General features: G+C 48.2%; 4 protein-coding genes and 1 non-coding gene across 14 annotated transcripts in view; 3 read left to right on the forward strand and 2 right to left on the reverse strand.

The window, feature by feature from the left end:
* Window positions 1–10,479, reverse strand: STAR (steroidogenic acute regulatory protein). Its single transcript, XM_057697670.1, has 8 exons — window positions 10,330–10,479; window positions 4,549–4,793; window positions 3,487–3,600; window positions 3,080–3,207; window positions 1,839–1,997; window positions 1,535–1,719; window positions 828–921; window positions 1–346 (listed from the first exon to the last, which is right to left on the reverse strand). Exons 2-8 carry the CDS (start codon window positions 4,610–4,612, stop codon window positions 233–235), a joined length of 858 nt encoding a protein of 285 aa, XP_057553653.1. The 5' UTR covers window positions 4,613–4,793; window positions 10,330–10,479; the 3' UTR covers window positions 1–232.
* Window positions 1–17,288, forward strand: part of ASH2L (ASH2 like, histone lysine methyltransferase complex subunit) — a 46,801-nt gene extending 29,513 nt beyond the window's left edge. For 2 of the 9 annotated variants that reach the window (XM_057697659.1, XM_057697663.1), the window contains exons 18-23: window positions 1,717–2,031; window positions 6,286–6,424; window positions 6,998–7,078; window positions 8,898–9,145; window positions 13,669–13,743; window positions 14,617–17,288. The gene's annotated coding sequence lies outside the window, so the exon portion shown is untranslated. Of the gene's footprint in view, window positions 1–1,716; window positions 2,032–6,285; window positions 6,425–6,997; window positions 7,079–8,897; window positions 9,146–9,566 lie in introns of all 9 variants that reach the window. The other 7 variants (XM_057697662.1, XM_057697661.1, XM_057697665.1 and 4 more) reach the window with 7 other exon arrangements.
* Window positions 16,714–25,882, reverse strand: LSM1 (LSM1 homolog, mRNA degradation associated). Of its 2 annotated transcripts, XM_057697674.1 has the most exons (4): window positions 25,447–25,882; window positions 21,438–21,506; window positions 19,949–20,064; window positions 16,714–16,884 (listed from the first exon to the last, which is right to left on the reverse strand). In XM_057697674.1, exons 1-4 carry the CDS (start codon window positions 25,490–25,492, stop codon window positions 16,714–16,716), a joined length of 402 nt encoding a protein of 133 aa, XP_057553657.1. In that variant the 5' UTR covers window positions 25,493–25,882. The 2 variants fall into 2 exon arrangements, with proteins under 2 accessions (XP_057553657.1, XP_057553658.1); XM_057697675.1 differs by lacking the exon at window positions 21,438–21,506.
* Window positions 21,662–21,734, forward strand: TRNAG-ACC (transfer RNA glycine (anticodon ACC)). Its single transcript has one exon. It is a non-coding gene; the product is annotated as a tRNA-Gly (tRNA).
* BAG4 (BAG cochaperone 4) overlaps window positions 25,192–26,811 on the forward strand; it is a 29,021-nt gene continuing 27,401 nt past the window's right edge. Inside the window, exons 1-2 of the mRNA XM_057697669.1 lie at window positions 25,192–25,260; window positions 25,852–26,309. Coding sequence (XP_057553652.1) covers window positions 26,037–26,309 — 273 coding nt within the window. The 5' untranslated portion in view covers window positions 25,192–25,260; window positions 25,852–26,036. The remainder of the gene's footprint in view (window positions 25,261–25,851; window positions 26,310–26,811) is intronic.

Raw genomic sequence — 26,811 nt, forward strand, 5'->3', positions numbered from 1 at the left:
CTTATGCTTCATTTTACAGCTAATCAGTGAGTGAAGTTAGAAGCCCCTTGTCCCCATTTTCTTGTTACTAAAATGTTACTGAGTTCTAGTATCCTATTCGAAACACACCACCACCCCCTCCCGCTGTCCCTGGATGAAGATCTTTAACAGACTTGCAGGCTTCCAGCAGGGACCTCCTCCTGAGCCTCCAAGCCGGTTCAGGCGGGAGCTGTTGGCAGCTGCAGGCTGGGCTTCAACACCTGGCTTCAAGAGCGGGGTGGGACTCCAGGCGCTTGCGCAGGTGGTTGGCAAAATCCACCTGGGTCTGCGAGAGGACCTGGTTGATGATAGTCTTCGGCAGCCATCCCTAGAGTTGAGGTTAGAAGAATTTGGCCAGCGTGCAGGTGACATTCCACTCTAGACACTGCAGTGCCCTGTCACACACCTGGTGGATTGCCTGATGGTACGTGCACCCTTGCAGTTGGTCAGGGGCTGGAGGACGGCATTACTGCCCTGCTGTCATGACAGTGTCAGAAGCTCAGAATTTGCTGTCCAGACAGATTTCAGCCCTGTCTTCCCAGCGGTGTGACCCTGAGCTACCCGACCATAGCGTTTGGGTACCTTTCTAAAAATAACTATAGAGTTGAAATTTGATAGGAGAAGTAAGAGGGAGCCCTTGCAGGCCTTTGAGATGATGGAGTAGCTGTTAGTCAAGTCTCTTCCCTCTCTGCAATGGGCTGCTGCTCTCAAAATGGAGATTTTTCCTGCTATGTGTGGGATGATGTGGGAGCAGTAAGAGCCTGCTTTTCTCAAACCACCTGCCCCTAGCCCCATCCCGTGCCCCTTACCTTGAGGTCAATGCTGAGCAGCCAGGTGAGTTTGGTCTTTGAGGGGCTTCCAGCCAGGGGATGGAGCACCATGCAGGTGGGGCCATGCTCAGCTCTGCCAGGCAAAGACACAGCAGGTCAGGACGACAAGTCCAAGGTCTTTAATGCTGACTAGTTATATTAGCCACGTTTCTCAAGGACCTCATCTTTCCCAAATCTCATCAGAGAAGTGTCCTTTGCCATGGGTGACATTTAACAGTTGGCATGGTTACCAGCTCATGGGAACAAACGCTGGTTGGAACTGGAGCCCGCCCACGGTGCCTTTTAGTTGCCAGATGACGGAGAGGTCGTGCAAGGGTCCAGGGTGGTGCTGGGGCCCCTGGGAAACTCAGGTAGCAACTATGTTCTAAGTGGCATGGGTTCTATTTTCATCAATATTAGAGTCAAACCCAACCTGCACCAGCTAAACCTCAGCCCTACTTCTTGTTTTAGAAAATTACTAAGGTTCTTAAACTTGCTGGGAGGGTCAGAACATACTGGTTACATAAGTGTGGCCAATCTTATCTTCCTCCCCTGCTATGGAAAGTGAGACTTCCTTTGTGAAGGGAAGCTGAGGGCAGGAACCTAGCATCTGTTTCTTGGGGCCTGGGATTCATCACACACTTGGCAGGTGCTTGTCCCCAGCCTGTGTGTAAAAAAGGAGCTTTTGAGGCTGCTGCCAGTGTTACCTGATGACACCCTTCTGCTCAGGCATCTCCCCGTAGTGTGTGGCCATGCCAGCCAGCACACACACGGAGCCCCGGCGCTTGGTGCAGCGCACACTCACGAAGTCTCGGGGCCCCACGAGATTTCCTGCTGCCTGTGCAGCCAACTCATGAGTGATGACCGTGTCTTTTCCAATCTTCTGCAGGACCTGCCAGGCCACAGGGAACCAGAGTCACTACTCAGCCAGGTGGGCGGTGCTGAGGCACCACCCCAGCTCGTAGCTGCCTTCCGACATCTGCAGTCACCCTTCCGACTGGGCCACCTCACCTTGATCTCCTTGACATTCGGGTTCCACTCGCCCATGGTCTCCATGCGCTCCACGAGCTCTTCGTAAAGCCTCTCCATGGGCTGGTCCACCACCACCTCTAGCCGGAACACCTTGCCGACGTCTGGGATCACTTTACTCAGCACTTCGTCCCCGTTCGCCTGTCGGCGGGAGAGAGGAGCCCCACGGGAAAGGGTAGAGAAATGTATTCCCGGCCTAGACATGTAGACAGTGCCAACAAGGCAGGAGGGGAGCTCTAGACCAAGCCTGAGGAAGCCTGGAACCGTCTCTGGTTAAGGAGAGGAGGTCACCTTTCCCGCCACCAGCCTTGTGCGTCTCCTGAGGACTGGGGAGGTGACCTGCATGTTCCCTGGGAGTGAATAGGGATGGGTATGGGTAGGTCCACCTGAGAAGGCCCTTACTTGACTTCAGAAGTTCAAAGGTCCTAAGAGAGATGAACCTGGGAGCTGGGAAAGGGGTTTACAACCAGTGAATTTCACACAGGTTCTTTTCAGTCCAGTCCCTCATTTTACACCAGCAGGATGTAGGGCCCGAGAAGGTCAGTGAGATGCCCCAGGACGCTTAGCGAAGAGCATTGCTGGGCCTGGATCCCAGATTTCCTGACCCCCAAACTCGTAGTCTGTTAACTCTGAAAACTTGGAGAAGGAAAGATCTCACCAGAACTTTGGCCAATGGGCAGCATGTGAGCTTTTGGTGAAGATAGAACCGCCAAAGTCTTGGTAGAGGCGTTGGCCTTTAACACGCACCCTGCTCCCAGCTCCCAGTGAAGGGCAGTGCTCAGGGGCAGAGCACCCAGAGGGCCTTGAGCCACCTGTATTCCAGTCCAGGTGTCGCAGGTGAGCCCCAGTCACCCCTGCAGGGTCAGCTCCAAGGTGAGCTAACAGCACAGACACTGTGCTTCAGCACTGGAGCTTCTGACCCCGGGCGCTTTGGCCTCTGCTGCCCCCGGCGTCCCCATTGCATGGTCTGAAATGGGTGTACGGTGCATTGGGAGGGGAGCTAAGGAAACAGGAACAGTGTTTCTCAAATGCGAGTCTCCAGGATGTCTTTGATCGGGGAAGGGAGTATCTAGGGATATATTCTTGGGAATGGAGTTAAAACTGCTTCCTGTCCAGTGACTGTTGCGTGAGGCCAGATTTCTGAGAGGAGCAGAGACCCCTGCTGGCCTTGAGGATGGCACGGGAACTGTGAGGGGCTGTGGATTGCTCGGCGTCACCCTTACCTGCTGGCTCTCCTTCTTCCAGCCCTCCCGGTCGCCGAGGATGCCCAGGGCCCTCTGCATGGCCTCCTCTCCCTGCTGGATATAGGCCAGTTCTTGGTCACTGTAGAGAGTGTCTTCCAGCTGAGAACCTGGATACAAAGCCCAGGAGAGACTGAGCTTCCTAGCCTCCCACCAGCTTTCACCCCTTCGATCTCTGAAGAGCCCAGACCAAAGTCATAGGGTCCAGCCTGCAGGTTAAGTTAGACTCAGGGGATGGGAAGGGGGTCTGGTGATGAACAACGCCATTCCCATCAGAGTGAGTGAGAAAGGCCGAGGGATGGTGGCGGGGAGGACCATAGCCACATGCACAACATTTGCCCCCGGGAGCCCCCTGCTGCTGGCAGAAGCCTGGAAGCCTCAGCACTTACCAAGCAGGGAGCCGCGTCTCCGAACCTGGTGAACCCACGCCGTGGGGGTAGGGCCTCCTGGGGCCCTGCGGGTCAGCTCCTGGCCAATGGCCAGCACAGCCTGGTGCCTCAGCCCTGCAGGGAAGGGAGGGAAACTTGCTTAAGAAGGAAAGCCCCTTAGATCTCATCATAGAGGAGGAAGCTGGCCTAGGACCTGATTCCAGGCAGAGACTGCCTCCAGGGCCCAGAAGCCTGCCTTCCTTCTGGGCTGGCAGGGCCTGGAGGCAGGGGCCACACCCAAGCTTGCTGAAGTTTCCTTCTTTGAAAGGGAGGGAAGCTTCGAACAACCAAAATATCCTGCCACAGAAGGAGAATTACAGACACCCATCCCCCAAGGTCTGCATGGCTGCCAGCAGACAGGGGCCTCTGTGTGTACCCTGGGGTCCCACTGAGCTAGAGAGAACAGCCCCACGCCGAGGGTACAGGTCTTCTAAGTGCGGCTGCCATCCAAACAGTGGCCAGCTGAACCCAGTGTAATTAGAAAGGGCTTGTTTAGATTGGTCTGTGGTCCCTTCAGCGACAGCAGGGGGTTGACTCAAATGACCCTGGGTCCTTCAGGAACTGTATGGTAATAGCAAGACTCCCCACCTCACCCACCTTTTCTCTCTACCTGCTCCTCTGCTGTCCTACTCTCCTCTTTTTCTTCTCCCCCTCTCCCGCCTGCCCTGTCTCGGGCTTGTTTGGAGCCCAGGCTGACTCCCACCTCTGCCACTGCGGCTAGGACTTCCCTCGTGTCCTCGGTACCCATCCTAGAGGAAGGCAAAGTCAGAAAGAAACCAAGACAGCTTGGACCCTGGAGGGGAGGCTGGGGGTAACTGAGTCTGGAAGGCACACTTGTACCTTCGTATGCAGCTCAGTTCTTCAGTGGGGGGAGACTGAGGTGCAGAAGGGAAGAGGCTTGCCCAGGCTCCCCCGTGAGAGGCACACCGGGGACCTGAGTGGCCTGCCCCCCAGGCCCACACTTTTCCCACTAGACACTGCCTGTGGGCTCCTGGTCACCCGGATGGGGCCCCGGGAGCTCACCCTTCACGTTGCGCACATGTCTGTAGGAGCTGCCGGCACACAGCTTAAACGTCGCGAGGAGCATGGTTTCCTGGCGTGCGGGAGGCAGGTGTGGAGGCTGGCAGTGGTGCTGTTGGCTCCTGGTCTTGCCTCTGCCCCCCGAGAGTGGCCACTGCTGTCCTTCCCGAGCCTGGCAGGGTTGGCCTCTGGGTCCTGCAGCTGCAGCCGGACTGTGCGTTCTGCGCCTTAAATGCTCCAGCTGAAGGCTGTGTTTCATCATTGGGAGATAAAAAAGCCATCACTCGTCATGCAAAGGAAGGCACCAAGGATAGAGGGATTACCTCACAGGGAGCCTTTGGCCATTTGCGGGGGCGGGGGTGGGGGTGGGGCGTGTGCAGAAAGGAGTAGGGAGGCTGGTGCTTGACCAGGATGGATGGAGGGGAGAGAAAAAGGAGCAGCAGAGGTCAAGGCAATTTAGGAAAGAGTATGCATATGTGACAGTGGTGCTCAAGCATGCTGTTTAAAATGCAGCTTTGCAGCCCTCATCCTCAGAAATTCCACATTTAACAGGTCTCGAATTAAGGCTCTGAAACCTGTATTTAAAAGAAATTCCCAGGTGATTGCTATTAGGGTATTCTGTGAACTCTACACTAGAGAGTGCCCAGAGCATCTTTTTTTTTTTTAACTTTTAAAAAATTTATTTATTTATTTATTTATCGGCTGCATTGGGTCTTTGTTCCTGCATATGGGCTTTCTCTAGTTGCAGTGAGTGGGGGCTACTCTTCGTTGCAGTATGCAGGCCTCTCAGTGCGGTGGCTTCTCTTGTTGTGGAGCACAGGCTCTAGGTATGTGGGCTTCAGTAGTTGCGGCACATGGGCTCAGTAGTTGTGGCTTACAGGCTCTAGAACGCAGACTCAATAGTTGTGGCACATGGGCTTAGTTGCTTTGTGGCATGTGGGATCTTCCTGGAGCAGGGACCGAACCCATGTCCCCTGCATTGGCAGGCAGATTCTTAACCACTGTGCCACCAGGGAAGTCCCCAGAGTGTCTTGTAGGAGAACAGGCTGGTAGAGGCCACCCAGGCCCAGGATGAGGGGCCTGAAGTCTAGGGGGAGGAATGGCACTCCCAGTTGGTTCTGCAAGAATCAAGTCATCGTTCCTGCAGACGCTGACCTACAGTACACCCCCTGCAGACGACGCTGACCTACAGTACACCCCCTGCAGACGACGCTGACCTACAGTACACCCCCTGCAGACGACGCTGACCTACAGTACACCCCCTGCAGACGCTGACCTACAGTACACCCCCTGCAGACGCTGACCTACAGTACACCCCCTGCAGACGCTGACCTACAGTACACTCTGAAAGGAATTCAGGAAGAAGATCAGAACGAGGCACTTGTGCTCTGGGAACACAGGCAAAAATGAGCCCTTAGATAGTTGTCAATATTATAATATTTTCAATAGAAATTTTTTATGAATCTGGATTCTTGCATCTTCTCATACTTAGAAAAGCACTAAAATCATAAATGGAGAAACCCATTGCTTGTGACCAGGCGCTACCTTCTACGAAAATGTGCGCTTGAGTGCAGGTACCCCTTCACCTAAATCACACATATACCGACCTCCCCCATACTGCGACCCCTTCAGAGCAGTTCCTCAGAGCTATCTGAGAGGCTGTCTCCCAGCTGTAGTCCTCAGTAAGTCCCCAAATAAAATGAAAACTCACAGCTCTCATGTTGGTTTTTTTTTCTTCAGTGGACAGCTTTGCTGACTGCAAAGGAGCACAGAGCTGACTTCTCTCCTTCACCAGAACTCTCTGAGGATTTGGAAATCTTGGCAGCAGCAAGGGCCTTTTATGCCCAACCACCTCCTCAGCAAGTCCAGATGCATCTGGGTGAGTTTCTCCTAGCTCTCAGGTCTCCCAGTTATTGCTTGATAATCCTGAGTTTTATTTGGTGGTGTATAAGAGGTACCTGGCCCCTAGTTGAAAGAGATGGGGGAGTGCCCCTGCCTTCCAGTAGGACACTGATTGGTCTGGACTGAGTGATTAGGTGTGAGGCTAGCCTAATGTTAGGCTAAATAAGGGGTGCCAGAAAGCCAGCCTCTGACAAACATCCCAACCAGCTTCATGTAAAATACATACGGAACTTACTCTTACAAGTACTTACTTAATTGGGAACTAACCACTGAAATGAATAAGAAATTAAAGAATTCTAGTGGAAACCCTGATGGCTTCATAAAACTGTTAACAGAAGATTAAGATCAAGGATTAGTTACATATGACTGAGAACTAATGAATATGGTTATAATTTTTATGACTTTTTTCAGAAGTATTACTGGCTTTTAATCTTTGTTTCCTATATATAAGGAAACCTTAAGCTAATTATGACTGACAGCAACTTGGTAAATTATACCTTTGTAAGCAGAACTGAAACATTTATCTTTTCTTTCTACTTGATTCCTCCAGAAAATGGAAACTTTTAGGTTCCCAGCAGCCTTATCAGGTGAATAAGGAAGGTCAACTCCTGGCAGGTGCAAGAATGCCAAGGTATTTTGGAGACCTTGAGAAGAGAGAAATTCACCCAAATCTGTAGTTATTGCAGTGGAATCTAATGGCAATTCCTTGGCTTTCCTGGCTCAACTTGAGAGGCCTTTTAAAAGTTCAATCTGAGATTCCTTATGAAAAGTTCCAGCAAAACCAATTTAAAAGAGCCTGTATGATCAATTACACTTATGTAAATAATCAGGCCAGGTTTATTTTGCGAGCAAATTCGTGTTAATTGGGCTATATTTGGTAGAAATGGTGATTTTAGAGGAAAAAAAAAAAAGTTCCAGTGAATGTTGAGTTCTAATGTTGTTAATTTTCTTTGAAGTTTTTATTACTGCCCAAGGCTCACTTTTTTTGTTGGCTCCTTGTTGCTATGTTACATTATTGTAAAGTTTAATTGAATTATTACAAGGACATTGTAAGTTTGTTTCAGAAGTTTATCATAGTAATCCTTGGATGAAGATCAGATGTCCCATGACCTACACCAAGGAGATTATGTGTACTAGAAAGTATATTATTTAAAGGACTTTCTCCAACCTATATGGAAGGACCCTCCAATGAAAATAATGATGACTAGGCGACTTGAGTAACCAAATAAATAGTTCTGTACAAGATCAATGATTGTAACAGTGTAACTCTAGATGTGGGAAGAAGCAGTAAGAGGGAATCTATTCCTCGACCATAACAGACTAATAAGACTGTTCTGGGCCTCATTCAGTAATAGCACATTGACTGGCCTATATCAACGAAATCCTCACCACGGCCTTCCCAGCACCGTGGGACAAATTGGTCATGAAATGCCTCCCAAACCTTGGTCGAAACTATGATAAAGGGGAGAGTACTGCCAAGGAATGTTGCCCACCATCCAGTTCTGCAGCCCCTGTAGCTGCTGACCTACAGTAACCCCAAAAAGGACTTCAGGGCGAAGATGAGGATGAGGTACTCTGTGCTCTGGGAAAACTGGCAGAACAGGCCCTCAGAAATTTTTAGGAGAAAACTGGATTCTTGCATCTTCCCTTACTTAGAAAAGCACTGAAATCATTAGTGGAGATACCTGCTCCTCGTGACCAGCAGATGCCTTCTGCCGGGATGTGTGCTTTGTTACACGTGCCCCTTCCCCTAAATCACAGATACTTCAGAGCAGTTCCTCAGAGCTGAGAGACTGGCTCCTGGGCGATGGTCCTCCGTAAATCTCTAAATAAAACTGAAAGTCAGAGCTCTCACGTTGTGCGTTTCAGCTGATGGTGGAAATGAGCCATTCAAGGTCACACAGCTGGTTGGCGTCAGGGCTGGGACAGCACAAGCCCTCCGACCTTCAGTCCATCTTTATACGGCTCCTCCTGCCAGCCCCCAGACACTTCGTGTGTTCCACTGTTCGATTATTGATTCATCCATTTATATCTGCAGCCTTTACCAAAGCCCTCTTCAGGGTCAGGTCCCTTCTCAGGGTTAGTTCTGGAGCAAGGGTGACACCTCAGGACTGAGTCCTGTAAGCGCGTAGAGCAGAGGGGAGAACTGGCATGAGACACAAAGACGGGCCTGGGCCTGGCCATGCCCCATGTACTTCCTCACACTTTCCCCGAGTAACCTAGGCTGGCCAGGCTGTGCCAGAGGGCCTGGCGTGAGCTGAAAGGTTCAAAAGACAGGGTATCGGGGTGCTCAGCCCAGTCTTTGCACTTTGGGGGGGCCCTGCGTGCTGAACAGGGACTCATGAGAGGCCCAGTCTCTCCTCTGCAATTCCCACCCTCCGGCCCAGGCCCAGTGAGGAGGATTTCATCCCAGTTTGTATGCTTGTCTGATGAAATCTTTTCCCTTTAAGGTCAGCCTTGAAGTTGGTTTTAAGCCCGATTCACCTGGCAAGAATGTTGGGTGTCGAGAGAATCACATTAGATTTGGCCCTGGTCCTGGGCCTGCCCCCTGGGTGAGAGAGTTCTGTGTCCTGTTACCACTGCCTGGAGATGGAGGGAAGGCCCCCGCCAGCTCTGCTGTTCTCTTCGCTCCAGAAAGGACGAAAGGGACGGGACCTGCCCGGAGCCAGGCCAGGGGCCTGGTGTCCATACGGAACAGGTGAGTCCCACATGCCCCCTTCAAGCTGTGTTGACGCCGTGGGAAGGGGGCCAGTGACCCGGAGAAGCCCCTGTCCTGGGCTCCGCTCCAAGCAGTGGCTGCCTGGCGGCCCAGCCCATCCTCCAGGCCCTGCGCCCACCACCCGCCTGCACTGTGAGGTCTTAACCACCCAACCTTCTGGATCTGGCTTGTCCCTTCCTGTTGGTCCCGTTAGAGGGGCCCTCTCCTTCCTGATTTGTGTAACGGTGTTTGCTGTCCCTTCTGTGGGACTGGTGTCCCCGCTCTCCCAGTGCTCAGCCCCCTGGGGGGTGGGGGGCTGGGCGCAGGACAGGCTCCTGCTTCTTCTCTGCAGGGAGCAGCTGGGGCGCAGGGCCAGGGCCGTCTCTGACTCAGGAAACCTGCCTGTGCGCTTTGCTTCCAGCCCTCACACAGTCACCAGAGGGAGAGGCCTTGGCGTCTTGTTTGTCTCTAGCCTGAGCCCGCAGCATGGAAGGAGGTCAGAGGGCCCACGGGGAAGGCAGCAGGCCAGGCGCCCCAGGCTTCGCCTCTATCTGGGCACACGTGCATCTCGGGGGGAGGGAAGGGGTTACTGTAGGACAGCCCATGCAGATAACGTTCAAGGCCCTGCCGTTGCCGTCCTGGGGAGAGTTATAGCCCTCGTGATGGGAGGAGGAGGTGTGGGGAGACTGCAGGATCAGGGCACAGGCTCCTGCTGATGTCAGAGCCCGCCGTTGACTCTGGAGCGGGGTAGGGGGTGCTGGTGACTTCCGCGGGGCCAAGGCTCTCTTCCTCAGCCTTTGCAGGCCGCGCGCCTGGTTAACTCTCACAGTCCCTCTGAGCAGTAAGATGGGCGGAGAGGTCTGGGAATTCCCGCTGGTTCTGGAAGTCTTCTGTATCTGGCTTTGCTTTTGGGTGAGGGCAGAGCCCCCAAGGGCGGAGACCAGAGGGCACCGCAGGCAGGGAGGGAAGAGGGGCGGCCCAGGCCATGCAGAGTGCCGGACAGGAAGGCCCAGGTCTGGGGAGGGAGCACGCCACTCCCTCAGCACTCTTTTACTGAGTGTCCACTGTGTGGCTCTGCAGTTACGAGGGCAAATGAACCGTATGACCCTGAATGGGCAGATGAGGAGGTTTGAAAGTACAGAGGAGGGAACACCTAATTACACAGGGGGAGGGAGGGAAGTCACCTTTGAGCTGAGTGTGGAGAGTCAGGTTAGGAAGGAGTCAGCCAGGTGTGAGAGGGGCTGGGGGGCAGGTGGAGCGTGGAGTGGGGTTTGCGGGTTGCTCAGCTGTCATATGTTTGTAGGGTGTGGCGGGAAATCAGGGCTGGAGAGAGGCAGGCAGAGGTCAGAGCGAGCCCGGTGGGCACTGGAAGATTCCTCTATAGGTTCCCAGAGGCAGAGGCTGAGAATTGAGGAGGGGGACCTTGAGCTGATCTGGCCTGGCCCGAGGAGGTGAGCGCTGGGTTGAAGCAACCTTTGACCTCGGGCGTGTGGGGAAGCTGTGGCCACGTGGAGAGCAGAAAGCACAGCTGTCGTGTGCAGACAGACTTCCCATCCCTCTCCCGCTGCTTCCTTGATGACTGAGAGCCCTCACTTCTTCAATCTGAACTTCCTCATCTGTAAAATAGGGGTATGTTTTCTTTTACTTTGTGGCAAAAGGGAGGTTATAAGGCTTATATCAGGTAACAATACATCAAAAGCCCGGAAGACAGAGCCCTGACTTCTCAGCCAGTGTCTGGGCCCTCCTGACACTCCCCCCAGCTTCTCCTCTTGCACAGCTCAGTGTGCTCCCCAGGTGCCCCTCCAGCGTTACCCCCTAAAAGACTTCCCTTTGGGCACCCCCTCACCCTACTCTTTAGTTACAATTCAATACTTTTGGGCCCCCCGATAAACATTTATCACAGTATCGATAAGACTGTCACCCATTCCCCACACACAACCTTTTTTTAAAGACGTTTTTTAAAGCAGTTTTAGATTCACAGAGAAACTGAGAGGAAGGAACAGAGACTTCTCATAGACCTTCTACCCCCACACCTGTAGATCCCGCCCCCTTTCTGTGTCTGTAAGCTCCGTAAGGACCTGTAAATGTCATAAGGACTTGGATCCTTTCCAAAAATTTGAATCCCCAGGACTTAGTACAGTGCTAGATAATTAATAGATACTGAATTAAAGTTTAGTACATGATGCTAAACATGGAGCATCATTTGTGATGGAAGCGTGGAGCCTGGCACTTTGTAGATTCTCAGTAAATATTGATTTTCTTCCAGCTCTTCCATCCTGCTTGTAGGGTACATGCTCATTTAATGTCTAAAGAATGGAGTGTTTTCCCCAAAAGGGGCCACTGTGAGAGGCAGCCAAAAGTTAAGGCAAGTTTAACTCGCTGGGCTTGAGGTCATTATGGATAACCTCCCTTTAGAGACATTTTATCTGATCTAGCAGTTAATTCCTCAATCTGAGTTGGTTGCCATTATGTTATCTTTTTTTTTTTGCCTGTGCCACGTGGCATGCGGAACTTCCCCAACCCGGGATTGAAGCGTGGAGTCTTAACCACTGGACCGCCAGGGAAGTCCTGTTACCATTCTTATCTGTACAAAGAAGACTACGTGTAAGCTCCCTGAGGGTATGGAATCCGTCCCACAAGTCTGGGGTCTCAGCGGATTACTGTAGCTGACGTGGAGCACTCCTGTTCTGAGCTCTTTGCACGTGTTCACTCAGTCCTTACAACAGCCACCCAGAGAGTCGGTGCTGTTAGGATCCCTGTGTTATAGACAAGGATCTGGGAGATGCCGCTGAGTCAAGTTCGGAGAGCTCTGAAGTAAAGAAACCAGGATGTAGAACCTGTGCTCTTCACCTTTTTTTAAAAAAATTGAAGTATAGTTAATTTACAGTGCTGTGTTAATTTCTGCTGTACAGCAAAGTGATTCCGTTATATATATCCTTTTTCATGTTCTTTTCCATTATGATTTATCCCAGGATATTGAATATAGTTCCCTGTGCTCTACAGTAGGACCTTGTCATTTAACCATCCTATGTATAATAGTTTGCATCTGTTAATCCCAAGCTCCCCAGCTATCCTCCCCCCACTCTACCTCCCCCTTGGCAACCACAAGTCTGTCCTCTGTGTCTGTAAGTCCGTTTCTTTTTCATAGATCCATTCATTTGTGTCATATTTTGGATTCTACATGTAAGGGATATTATATAGTATTTGTCTTTCTTTGCATTACTTCAGTTAGTATGATCATCTCTAGGTCCATCCATGTAGCTGCAAGTGGCATTACTTCGTTCTTTTTTATGCCTGTGTGCTCGTCACGTTTTAAAATCTCCTGTTCCTCTCTGAAAAGCAGGGCAGTATTTGCCTGTCATGCCTGACAAATCTCAGGGTGATGACCAGCATGCTCAACTACCCCCTTACTCTGGTTCCCTTGTTCTTGTCCACCTGTTGCCAGCAGGTGAGTCAGGGATGTTGGCAGGGGCCACAGTTAAAGCTCTCTGTGTTCTGTAATAGCCTAAACCAGAAGAGCAAACTGAAGGCAGGTGGGCTGAGTTTAATCTTCCAGATATTTTATTTGACCTGAGCACTGTTTTTAGAAAAATTTGAATTAGCTGCCAACACAAACTATAGGGACAGAAAACAGCTTGGTGGTTTCCAGGGGCTGGGGAAGGAGGGAGAAGTTAAATTCGAAGGGTCAGGAGTGATGGTTATATAACTATATGCAGTTGTTAAAACTCATAGGAGTGTACACTAAAAAGAGTGAATTTTACTATATGCAAACTTATTTGTCAATAAAATTTGGTCTTAGAGATGAATTCCCAGGCAGTCTGGGTTTCTGACCTTGGATACAGCCAGCACTGGGCCCTCCCTGTTCCTTGTGGTTCTAGCTGCTGGCCGACTGGTGCCCTGACCCCACTCAGTGCTCTGTGTTTCCAGAGCAGCAGCACTCGAGACCATTTTCTACCCCTGGGTCTTGCAGCAACCTCTGCTGAGTGTCTGAAGTTAGGGAAAAAAAAAATTTTTTTTTAAAGGAGAAGAGATACAAAATAGGAGGCTGCGAAGGGGGGAAAGGAAAGGCAAAGCAGTGAAGTAAGACAGGAGAAAAGAAAAGGACTTGATTTTATTTTCTGCTCCCAAGAGGCCCTGGCACAGCTGGAGCAGTGACAGGTAGGGCAGTGCTGACCAGGGTGGACAGACCCAGAGCTTTGGGATAGGTGAGCGGCAGGTATGCGCTATCTTCTGGGGTGGGTTTCCTAAGTCTTTCAGGCCAGAAGGTCTTGGGTCACTTAAGTAGATACAAAACCCGCTTCACTGGTAAAAGCAAGCACCCATGAAGCAGTCTCTTGCTTTCCTTATCCCCAATGGGGCAATGTGCAAGGTGGCGGGTGGGGCACTGCACTTGGGAGGAAAACAGACTGAAGAGTATCTGTTGCTTCCGGCAACCCTGACAAGCCCTCCCCGACCCCCACTCCCAGCCCTGTTTCCCTGGGATGCTCTTCCAGACATTTTTATACCAGTCATCTTTATACCAGTCATCTCTAGATTCTTCACACCTGGAGGGCTGTGGTCTCCAGTGAAGGCAGTAAGAGAACATCTCCACATTCAGGGTAAGGATCTCTGCTAATCACTCCACTCCTGGTCGCTTGGTGGGCCCTGCTGTCCTTATGCTTTGAGGCCTTAGTGGTCTCTGAAGCATCTTATCTGACCAGTCTGAATTCAGTGTACCCCCCATCCATCCATCCGTCCATCCACCCATCCTTCAACCCCACAGATATGTATTGAGACTTGATATATGCCCAGCATCATTCTTGATGTGGGACTACAGGAGTGAACTTGACAAAAATCCTGTCCTTAAGGGTTTACATCCTAGTGGGGAAGTGGAGCAGACAGTAAAGAAGTGAAATTTACGTGGGATTGCGATACTTGCTCTGGTGAAAAAACTGCAAAGGATATAGGTGGGGCGGGTGTGTGTGTGTGATATTTAAAACAGGTTATCAGGGAAGGGTTCTTGCAGTTATCCGGGCCAAGTATGTCCTAAGTGGAGAGAACAGGAAGTTCCGGCTTCGTCCAGGGCCTGTTGCACCTGCTTTGCCTGCTGACCTGCTCCATCTGCTCTCTGTACCTCACTCTACCTGACCTGCCACCCATACTCCTGTGAGCAAAACTGAGGTCACTTTCCAGCCATCATGTCTGTGTAATACCCCTGGTGTTCATGCTGACATGGTGTCCCTGAGAAGCCCTCCACAACGGACTTTGCTGAGTATCCGAGGCTTGTTGGGAGTTTAACCAAGTGGGGGAGGAGAGCAGATACTGTGGCTTAAATTCAGCTGACAGCATGCGATGTAAGGTCACAGGCCAAGGAAAGGGGAAAAGAACAGCTGGGAGAGAGAGAGAGATAGGCTGCTGTACCCAGTTGCATCAGAATAAAGATGGCCAGAAAGGGGCTGCAGTAAATCTTCCTTGTTTGTTTTCCTTGAAAGTGGTCTCATGGGAACCCCTACTGGCAGAAACTATTAAACAGAGTTATGAACAGACATTGATTCTGAAGTCTTATAATAGTAGAAGAGTACCAGCAGTGGTCCAGGAAAAAAAGCACCAGATTTCAGTATCTGCAAAAAGCCTGGACTGGGCAGAGCTGAGGGCAAGCGGCTGCACTGAGCAGCAAGGAGACGAACGAGGGAAGCAGGGAGACTCATTCCATCCTTTAGCTCTCTTTGCTGCTGCCTGTGTGACAAAGGTCTAAAGGCAGGAATCCATTGTTATGCACAATGACTGGAACCCTAGAGCTGCGGCTTGGAAACCTCTGACCTACTCTGGAAATTGTCTCTCGTCTTCTTTGACCATAAGGATAAATCACAACTCTTGTGATTGCATTTGGAATTCTATTTGAAGGAGGTTGAAAAGACGACTGCAGTGAATCTGAATCTCTTGAAGGTGTCGGATATTCTGGAACCACGGTGCTCAGAAAAACAAATGCTGTAATTCTGCTCTCAAAGAAAATCTTCCTGCAGTGAAAGCTAGCCACCTCTTCCACACGTTGATGATAGGCCTTTCCCCTTCACATGGGAAGTGAGTAACAAATTCTGGCTATTCAACAATAAGGTTAGAGATGAAACACACTAGATAAATCCTTAAGTGCAACTGTTCTTCACGAATTATCTACCTCAAAACCAACCCGATGATGAATAGCTCAGAAGTCAAATGATTTATCTGCATTTGGGGCAGTTTTATTTATTTTTTTTACATTTACTTGCCTGCACTGGGTCTTCCTTGCGGCATGCAGGATCTTTTAGTTGCAGCATGTGGGCTCTTAGTTTGCGGCACGCAGGATCTAGTGCCCTGACCAGGGATAGAACCCGGGTCCCCTGCACTGGGGGTGCAGTCTTAACCACTTCCCTGGACCCTGGGGCAGTTTTAAAAACACCTGAGCTCGTGAAGTATATTTAATACTGTAAAATAACTCAGACATAGGTATTGGATATAACTATCTTCTCTGCAAAGAATGTCTCTGCTCAACAGACTGTAAGTACCTGGAATAATTTTAGAGTTAAAACTGAGAATCAGGGAAGATAAGTAACTTGCTTGAACCCAAGGTGCTAGAACAGAGTCCAGGTTTTAATCCGTGTCTCCCAACTCTGATCTCAGTACACTGTCCATTACCTGACCCTGCGCCCTCGGAAAGTGCAGCCTCTTACACTTGCTGTGTGATCAACGTCATTCCAGAAAAGTGGCATCACCGGGCTGGCCGAGAATAACCTAGGTGTATCGGTCACTGAAACACCGTTTTATCTGTGCTGCTTTTTGAAAATAGCATGAGGCTCAAGACTCATCTGAAAGACTAGAAAACCTAACGAAATGCACAGAATATTTAGAGAATTCATCACGTGGGTCTCATGGGAACGCAGCTGGGATAGTTGTTGGTGAAGCAGAAACAGCAGGAGCAGCTGCGATGCTGCTTCTCAAACACCAGCTCCCATTATCATCAGTAACTGCAAAACTTCATGCAAAGAGCCCTCCTCAAGCCTGAAAACTTGCTTTTCTTCTCAGAGGAAAACATGACAAGGGGAGAAAGGAGGAACCACAGGCTATCTGGTATGAAAATACTCCTTCGTAAGTAACTAACAAGTTGGAACTGTGACAGAGGGAAATCCCAGCGTGTGTGTATGGGCTGCTTATACCTTTGAGAGCAGAAATGTAGTGATGACTATTCACTGAAGGCAGCTCAGACTTGGAAACTGACATCGCAATTTTGAGGCTCATATTTTATTTACAAGTAAATGAAAAATGTCCCCTGTAACTGCTAATCTGGGGTGAGAAGAGCAATATAAAGTAGCTGCTGGCTCCACAGTGACGTGTGAAGGCAGTCCATGCCACTGTCTCTTTAAATGATGATTTCGTTATTTAAGAAAACAAAACAAAACACACGATTTCTTCATGTTGCATGTGTGAAAGGATTCAAAATAACAATGACTTTCAAAGCTCTACAGTCTCGCGTCAAATGAGTGAGGCGACCGGGCTGTTACTAAACTCAGTGACAGCCTCTGCTCCCCAAGAGCAACAGCCTCTGAGCAGAAGACCTAATACTCATCAAGAGTATCCGCTCGAGGGATAGACAGGCCTCGATCCTTCAGGGCCTGGACTTTCAGCTTCTCAGCTTCCAGCTTGGTCTGCTGTTCCACCCTCTGTTCTTCCAGGATTTCTTCAATAGACACTTGCTGGAGGGGTGTGTCACTCTCCTTTTCTAAGTCCTACAAAACAAGCAGGTTTGGAAAGCTTCACCTCATGACCAAGAATAGAAAACACCACAGATCTAAAGACAAACGGATTCCTCTATCAGGCTTGTGTTATTTTTTGTGCTTGTGATAGGCCTGAAATAGCCTACGGACAGAGAAATTTTACAAAGAAATGGCTGGCAATGTTCCTATAGAGCACATAGGAGTGTGATTTAACAGGGTTCAGTGTCAGCGTGGATAACAGCTTCAGTCCAGCCAAAGTCAAGTCCTACATCAGTCAAGTACTACTTCTCTTAAAAAAAAGAAAAAAAAAAAAAGATTACGGATGCTTACAAAAAGCTATTTCCCCAACTCTAGGGAATCCAAGAGAGAAGTTACAGAGGTCAAGATGGCTTAAAATAAATTTTGTATTTATACATGATCAAAGTCAGCCTAATTTCTGGGGGTTTTTGCTCAGTAAGAAGATAGAGAACATTGATTCGAGGTAACGTGGCATAATATGCTTAATTTTATTTTTGAACATCTTACAAACATTTGATAACCAATTTTATAATGCAGAACCTTGCTATAGAATTATCTCACTATCTATGGACTCAGTGTATTCTCCTTAAGATGAGTATAGAGATATGATTCTGTGATTTAGTAACATGGAAAGCCTAAACAGACAGGGTATTCTTATTTCTCATCTTCCTCTATGACTTTTAATTATAAAATTCTGGGAAGGCATCACCACATACACAGATTCTCCAGCTGTTCCAGCCGACCACTGGATGCTAATCTTCAGATGCTGCCAAGGCCTCGGAACCCACAGGCAGTGACCCAGCACAGGGAGGACTCTTGCCAGAGGTCAGAATGAAAGCCACCTCAGTTACATAAGCAAGCCCCGCCCTGAGTCAGAAGTTAACTGCATCTAGCAAAATATACGTCATCAAGTGTAATCCTCCCTCACAACCCATGGACAGCAGGAGGGAAGATAACGTTCTTGGCTTCCTGTACCACCTCTTGGACTTTTCAGTGTTATGCACTGAGCTATTCATGTGGTTAGGATATGCTGTTTCCCAACAATCAGCTTATTATTTAAGGCCTCATTATCCTTGAGGTAGAATCCATGGACTTCACAAACAACTGAATGTTTATAGAATCCAAATGGCTTTTAGGTTTGAGTTTTCCTACAATTGGTTCGTAATGTCTTCAAACTGACTACGGACTCACAGAACTATGTAAGCATTCCTGAACCATATTTCTTTAGTGGTACCACTGTAGAAATTCTGCAGCGTCCGAACCATAACACACACAAAAAGAGCACTTTTTTCCACAAAAGGGCTTCCAGGAAATAATGAATCTTCAAGAATAAACACAAGTTCTCTTCACATATATCTACACAGGGGCATGTTTGTGCCAATGTAACTGGCACAGAAAGCATGTCTGTGGTGTCTACTATTATACAACTGAAGCCGAGTATGTGTGGGTATCTTAACTTAAATCTTTCCCCGTCCAGCAAAGTAATACATTTCCTCTTTAAAAATTAAATTCAGAAAAGTATAAAAAAAGGAAAAAATAACCCCCCACCATCCTACCATCCAAGGCTGGGCCAGCCCCTCGTAATACACTGGCAGACCACTGCACACTCACTTACCCCCCACCCCCCACAGCCCAGGATACTAAGGTGCTTTATTTCAACCTCTACAGAATACCAAGAGCTGACAATTTATGCTGCTTAAACATGCAAGAAATAATATGCTGAACCAAAAATATCAACCACAAAAATATTTTTAAAATTAGAAAAAGTTATTTCATATATTTCATAGCAATACTTGGACAGTGATGATTAGTTGTTTCTAGCTGTTTCCAACATGAGGCCTGTGAATGAACATGAACCTGGCAGAATTACCTGCTTACTTTCTCAAATAGCCTACCATTAAAAACAGCTATGGACCAAACTACTTCACTCCAAAGACTTCTGTAAACCCAACTTAAAATGTGGCTAGGGGTTGGAAAACTTTACTGAAAACTTTAAAGATAAAACCAAGCAAACACCAAGGTCTGATTTTCCTGGAAAACCCAATAATCAGAACTAGGATCAAATCAAAGGTATTAAAATAAAGTACTTTTCTTTTAAAGTAAATGTTTTATGTAAAATGTGAAATCAAATTTTATCTTCTTTAAAAATGTCTGAATACTTCTAATATCTGTTTTGGGGGAACAGTTTTCTAACAGTTCACACACATACCCACACAGACCTACAGTAACACCACTTTAGAGGATCTGATTTAACTTTTCGCCTGCCAGCTGGCTTTCCTAACACAGATGACAGGTACCCCTCCTTGGCTGGGAGCTAAGGACCTGAGTGGAGTTGAGCCCATTCTCAGCAAGTTAACAGAAAGGCTTCTCCTGCAGCCATTCTTTCCCCTTCCCCTCCATAAAAACATAGATACTGCACTGTGCATGCACTGTGTCTTTCCCCCAAACACCACTAATTACCTTTATGTCATGAAAACCCATTTGTAACCAATTGTTTAAATGACTACAAAATACTCCAATGTAAATAAGCCACATTTCATTGCATTATTCTTCTCTTGTTAGGTATCAAGCTTCAACTTTCTATTAGAGATGTAAGAATAACATACTAATGAACACATTTGTGTGTGACACTATATTTATATATATACATATATATACGTGTGTGTGTGTGTGTATGGCTGCACCATGCGGCTTGTGGGATCAGTTCCCTGACCAAGGATTGAACCTGGGCCCTCCACAGTAAGATGGGAGTACTAACCACTAGACTGCCAGGGTATTCCCATGCAGGACAGTATTTTTTATGATATCAGGTAAAAACCAATGATATTTTGCTGCTAATGGGATGAAAATCTTTAAAATGCCAAGAGGCACTGAAACAAAGTTAATTGCTCTCTGTAGCTTTCCTCACACAATGTAGCTTTCCTAAGCTCATTTGGTAATTTCCTGTGAGAAGCTGGGTGAAGATGGAAAATATATTTTTTCCTTCTTGAAAAGACAAAAAAGAAACCTAACTAGCATGGTTATCAAGAGCCACAGCAGCTTAACAGTTTTCACTTACTATTTCTCCTAGTAGGACCACATTTTCTCCTCTGACCACAAAAATCCCTCGAGGAATATCACCGTATTTTTTGCCCACATGAATACGCTCCACAGTCTGATGTAGCACTAAGTTAGCTATAAGTGTACAGGGAAGAAACAGAGATATTTAGTTCAAATTACTTTATAGGTAAAGGTCCATAACTCAATTAATCAATTGCTTTGAGTAGAAAAGATTTAGCTGAACATGACTTTCAAACTTTCTAGTTCTGGAAAAAGCTAAAATTTCAAACAATCTCTCCCTATTTCATTCACACATCACTTAGGAGACTTTAAACAACTGCAAACTGAGAAAGTATTTGGGATTATGTTGTACTAATATACGAAGATGGTGGAAATAAATGAAGAAAATTAAATTCCTTATGAGTTAGTTGCTAATATCAACATGGCTATAAGAAAATATAGATGATAGGGCACTTGGAAAACTCCAATGCCCAAACAACTGCAGAAATTAAAACTATGTTTGGTTTTTTTAAAGAAGGAAACAGTTTTTCTATGCTCTGTGGGTATGTGTGTGTGATGATTTACCAAAGATTTAACTTTGTTTCAGTACTTAGGATTCATTTAATCCAATGTAGGTATTCATGGATCACAATACAGCAGTAACCTATTTTTTCCCTTTGTCAGATACCCATAAGCTTGTGATTTGAGAGTAAAGTCAGTATTTACTACTTTTCCCTCACGCAGTCTGATGAATTTGACTTAAGGTTTAAAACCACAATCTGTGAATAATAATTCCGTTTCCTCTTTCAATTGGTGCTGTTTGTCTTATTTGAAGAAACGCAATATCTACGCTCTTGTCTGTAATTCTTACATGTGTTTCAATTACGTTGTTATTCCTCAGGGCCAAAGCCACTTGACCTAGCAGGTGTCTGGCAAATGTTGATATGAACCCAGAAATTCCTTGAGACAGAAGCAAGTATAAGGTCTCTTTAGAAAAATGCAGGAGGCAAAACCAAGACCAAGACCTTGAGTCTGATGTACCCCAAGGTGTGAAATTCTGAGCTTAGGGTTGGGGGTCCCTAAAAAGCTTCGGAAAGGCCTCTGACCCACTTTTTATTGGACAGGGAGGGATTACCTCCAGGGCAGGAACTGCTTTGAAGAGCAGCTGCACCCAAGCCAATGTACATATGAGCGGCTTTTTCAGTGGACTGAGTTTATTTCTGTCATTTGGCTCCCTCTAACGGGGAAAATAAAAAACAGTCCAAAACACTCTAATCGCATGTTCTAGTGAAAACGAGTTTTAGAAATACAGGCTTGTAAACACAAGCTTTTGAACCACCTAACTGTAATTTAGAAAACAATGATGTAATGACGCAAACCAGTATGCTGTTGTGCCAGACATGTGAAAAAAGTTGCAGTCAAATAAACTTCAATATGAAAAAACACAAAAATACAGTGGGCAGCTCTTACTATCCAGAATACAGGAGAAGTCCGTGACTAACACGTACCAAATTGATCAATGCTTCTTAAAAAGCCTATAAGCGTCCTTCCATCTCGAAGCAGGACCAAGTGCTTTTCTGGGGAGAGGAAAAAAGATCTTTAAAAAATGAACCGTTAGCTTCAGTGAATTTATAGGGTAACAACAAAAACAAAATTAATAGCAGATTAAGCTCTACCACTTCCTCTTCCAGTGTATTTAAGGCAGAGTTCATTAAGAAATTAGAGGGGGACTTCCCTGGTGGTCCAGTGGTGAAGACTCTGTGCTACCAATGCAGGGGGCATAGGTTCGATCCCTGGTTGGGGAACTAAGAACCCGCATGCTGCACTGTGCAGCAAAAAGAAAAAAAAAAAAGAAATGAGAGGGATGACCACAGCAATCCCGCGTTCAGATGAGATCAGTGGTGAGAGAATCCCAGTGGGGCAGCAGAGCGGGGAAGGGCTGGGTGCGTAGCTGAGGGGGGGTGCAGGGGTGGCTGAATGACTGGCTCTAGACGCCAGTGCTCCACGGTTCAGCCCCCTCAATGCCGTGTCAATTGCTACACCTGCAAATATGGAAATTTAATCTAGATGATCTGTATGATCTTAATTCAAGAATTATTGATTTCTTTCCCCCCTCAGATGGAGAGCTTCTATTTCACACTTTGGAATCAGGGAAGGTTTTAAATGAAAACAATATAATACCTCAGACATACAGAATGAGGATGCTAATAATAAAACTAGAGCAAAAATTCAGTAAAACTTATGGAGAGCCATGTGCTGTTCTGGGGCCTTAGATATACAGTGGAGAATAACACTTAAAAGAGTCACCAACCTTATGAACTTATATTCCTGGTGGAGGAAGTCTAACAAACTTTAAAAAATGACCTATAGCGATCAGTCTAGCAGAAAAATAAACAAGATAGCAGGATAGTATGAGAAAGAGAGGGGAAGAAGCTACAGAAGAGAGGGCGGCTAGGGAAAACCTTTCTAGAGGTGACTGAGCTGACACTGAAGAATGACAGTAAGTCAGTCACCAGAACGGCTGGCAGAAGCTACTCATCCTTTCTCTGATGCCATGCATAAAGGACTTTGCAGGTGCAGAACAGAGGAACAAGACCGTGGTTCTTTCCTGAAGGAATTTATAGGCTTTTGGAGGCTATAGTTAAGTACCACAAGAGAGCAAACCTTAATTATATGAAACTGGGAGAAACTATGTCTAGCTGGGGGAGGTATCTGAGTTGGACCTTAAAAGATAGATAATTTTTGGCCATGGGAGGAGTGACAGGGAAGGGGAAGAGGAGGAAATCTGTAATTTAGGCAGAAGAAAAAAGAGCTATGTACCTAAATGTCTGGCTAAAAGTTGAGGGTGTGAAGGGAAATAACAAGAGATGAAGTCAGAAAAGTACTGGGAGCAGGCTAAGCCTGGATGTGACTTCATGGGAGCAAGGAAACTCTGAAGATTGAACGGGCAGAAAAGAGAGAACGGTTTCAAGGCTATTCCCAGAGTCTGAGACATGAAGAAGAGATCTGAACCAGGGTATAGATGGCAAGGGAGAGGACGGGAGGACCAAGACCCTGCAGTTATAAGTGGGATTTGTCAGCCAAGCATGTGGGTATGTGTGAGAGTGGGATACTGAAGAGATGAGTTGAAGAAGGTGTAGGAATTCTGAGTTGTCATGTCAGAAAGGACCATTTACCAAAAGCTGGGAGTAAAAGAAGCAAGCTCAGTGGAAGGTGATTAGCTGTTGTGATTCTGAAGTGATATCAGGACACCTATGTGGAAATGTCAACTAGCAATTGGAAATGTAAGACTGGAAGGCCAAAGAGGTCAGGATCACAGCAATTTTGGATAAGTGCCCAAAGAGGTGATATAATTATTAAAGTTCAGGAGCCCTCCTAGAGATTTAAAAAAAGAAGCAAACCAAAGATGGAGCCTAAGAGTCCATCTATTTAAGGGAACAATAACAGTTGCAGAGGTAAGAAAATCAAGTGCCAGTGCTGGAGAAATCAAGAAAATAAAGAATCCCTTGGTATTGGTATCACAGTGTTGCAGAGGAGAGGGAAGAACTCAGAGGAGTGCATCAGATAGATGTCTTTTGAGACTGCAGTTTCAGTAGTGTGTTGACAAAAGAAATCAGATTGCAGGGGTAACAGAGGCAGGTGGTCTATTGCAGACGGTCAGGAAGTAGAGTTAAAATGGGAGATTACTCAAGAAGTTTAGCGGTAGGGCTTCCCAGGTGGTGCAGTGGTTAAGAATCCGCCTGCCAATGCAGGGGACACGGGTTTGATCCGTGCTCCAGGAAGATCCCACATGCCGTGGAGCAACTAAGCCTGTGCGCCACAACTATTAAGCCTGCACTTTAGAGCCTGTGAGCCACAACTACTGAGCCCATGTGCTGCAACTACTGAAGCCCACGTGCCTAGAGCCCATGCTCCACAACAAGAGAAGCCACGGCAATGAGGAGCCCGCGCATTACAACAAAGAGTAGCCCCCACTCACCGCAAGTAAAAGAAAGCCCGTGCACAGCAAAAAAAGACCCAACACAGCCAATAAAATAAATTAATTAATTAAAAAAAGAAGTTTAGCAGTAAGGTGTGAAAAAAGGGATGGGAATTTGATGGTGAAGCACAACTGAGAAAAAATTTGACAGATAACATACATGAAGGGGAGGATTCAGAGGGGGAGAGAGGATATGAGAGAAAAAGGATATTAATGGAAGGTTCCAGAAGCAGTGGGAGGAAAGAGAAATAAGACAAAAACTGAAAGGGAGGAATATTTCCTATTCAAATGAGAGGATGGGCGAAAACAAAGGCTGAGGAGAGAGAGAACTGGAGAGTGTGTGTGTCGCAGTGAAGGGTGCATAAGAAACGGCTGCAAACCCTTCCATAAAGGAGGAATCTGCAAAAAAAAGGGGTTAGAGGCTTGAGAGAAACAATTACTTTTAGCAGAACGGCAGGATGTGTTAGAGGCCTCAAATAATTAAGATACAAAACAAGAGAGGTGAGCGCCAAAAGGCATCCTCAGACAACTAGAATTGGAGATTTCATCACCCATTACAGACAGGAGTGTACAGTGGTTATTCATACATGAATTTGGTCCAACCTACATTTCCCTTCAATAGCAAAATCACTAATTTGGATCTGAAAAGTGATTTCAAACGACGGGAAGAGAATTTAACCATAAACTCACTCTTTAATTTACATACACAGTAACTAGAGAGTCTTGCAACTTGTTTGGAACAGTGTGTAATCCGTAGTGCAGCAACTTACAAGTTAATGAGACAGATCACACGATTGAGACAACTTTAAAAAATGTTGCTTAAGGCATATTTCACAGATGAGAGTTTGGAAAAAGGAGACAACTGTACAGCACTGAGCTCCTCTTCAGGACGGTGACTAGGAATAAGGGAGGTCTTAATAAAAGCAAGAGAAAACTGTCTAACAGAAGATAAGAGTAAGTTTCAAGTGACTCAGTCTTTCTGGAAAAGTCAGTACCTTGTCCGCCAGCCACCTCTATTACCATAACCCGAAAGTCTAAACACCCTCAAAGGTAAAAGAAGGTTGCAAACGGCCACACAGCATAAATTCTATGTTTAGTGCTAAATCAGTCCAACTGCTGTTGTATTACTATTCTCGTTTCTTGAAGAATTCTTTCTGAGAATTCTCACTCATCCACCAGTAACCACCTGATACTTCGAAATACCGCTGGAGGGAGATGATGGATCGGGGAGGCAGCAACTTTCACATTTGGACCTCAGGAGCCGCATCCCTGAAAAGCAGAAATTAATTCTACAGCTCGCCCGGGGGCCAGTGGAGGCTGCGAGGCACAGGGCACAGGCAGCAGGCTAGGAGGTGGGCAAACGCTGTGTCCCGTGGCTCCTGCATCCTGTGGAGCATGCCAACGCCGGACGTCCAGAACCGTACTGAAAACACACCGCCCCCGGCCCAGACTCATTCTCTGAGCTCCCTCCTAAGAGGCGCCCTCCTGGGAAGAAGGGTCTCACCCCAGACTTCACTCGGAGGAGATGAACTACTTACTGTCGATGTCCTCGATGAGGCTGGCGGTGCCGGGCATATAGTTCATTTTGAGTTGAGATAAGGCTCCAATGTATAGCGGCGGTGGGCCAGCGCGGTCAACACGTCCTTCCTCCTACCGCAGTCGGCGCCTCGGCGGGACCGGGACGGAAACCCGGACCCGGACCCCCAACACCTGCGCCCCGGCTTTCAGCAGCCGGGGCCTGCCGGAAACGCCGCCATATTACCCCCACTCACTTCCGGCATCACGTGCCCGTCCTCAGGAAGAGGCGGGGCCGTAGTGCGGTCCTGGGATGCGCTTTTCGCCTCCCTGATAAGGGAAGAGGAATCTAGATTGGATAGACGGGGGGGAAATGTGTTTCCCCTTTTAAGGAGCAAGGTGCCATCCCAAGTTTCCCTGCTTCCTAGACCCCAGCATCACGGACCTCCGTCCTTCAACTCTCAGGACGCGGAAGCTGAGGGGGCGGGACCCCGCCTGGGATTGGCTGTTGCCGGCCGACCCCCTTCCCTGCGGCCCATTCGCGCTCCCCCGAAGGCGCCTGCGCAATGGGCCGGCCGTGGGGGGCGGGAAGCGCCTGGGGGCAGTGGAGCCCATGTCGGCCTTGAGGCGCTCCGGCTACGGCCCCAGCGACGGTCCGTCTTACGGCCGCTACTACGGGCCTGGGGGTGGAGATGTGCCCGTGCACCCACCTCCGCCCATATATCCTCCCCGCCCGGAACCTCCCCAGCCCCCCATCTCCTGGCGGGTGCGCGGGGGCGGCCCGGCTGAGACCACCTGGCCGGGAGAAGGCGGAGGAGGCGATGGCTACTACTCCCCCTCTGCAGGCGCCTGGTCAGAGCCGGGCCGGGCTGGAGGAGGCCACCAGGTAAGCTTTGCGCCATGTGTCCCGGGGTGGAGGGGGGGGGGTCTGATAGCGTAGTGGGGGTGAGGGCCACTGGGATTGATACAGTTCCAAGAGTTCGTAAGGAATCGGGTTCCAGGTGTTTTCCTTAAGGGGGCTTTGGAGAGACAGAGGCTAGGATCGCGGGTGGGGGGGGATATGCCTGTGTTCTCTTTGCCCCTCCTCTCCTGATTCAGCCACAATAAATGTCTCACCGTGAAAAGGGGAAAAAGATGCTGCGCTGACCTGCTGAGCCAAGTAGCAGGCTGCGAACCTCTCGCCTGGGGACCAGGTTGGGCGGGAGTGACCCGGCTCTGCTCTTCGAGTCCCAACAATTTATCCTGCGTGGCTCGTCAGGCCGGCTGTCCCCGAGGTGGGAGGTGGCTGCAGCCCCCTCCGTCACTCAGCAACCCCTCCCGCTGGGAGGGAAGGAGGAGGAAGGGGGGGGATCTGGGCATTTCGCCCTTTGCCCCTTAAACTTTGCCCG

The sequence above is a fragment of the Hippopotamus amphibius genome, chromosome 10, assembly GCF_030028045.1.
Source record: "Hippopotamus amphibius kiboko isolate mHipAmp2 chromosome 10, mHipAmp2.hap2, whole genome shotgun sequence".
NCBI classification, from domain to species: Eukaryota; Metazoa; Chordata; class Mammalia; order Artiodactyla; family Hippopotamidae; genus Hippopotamus; species Hippopotamus amphibius.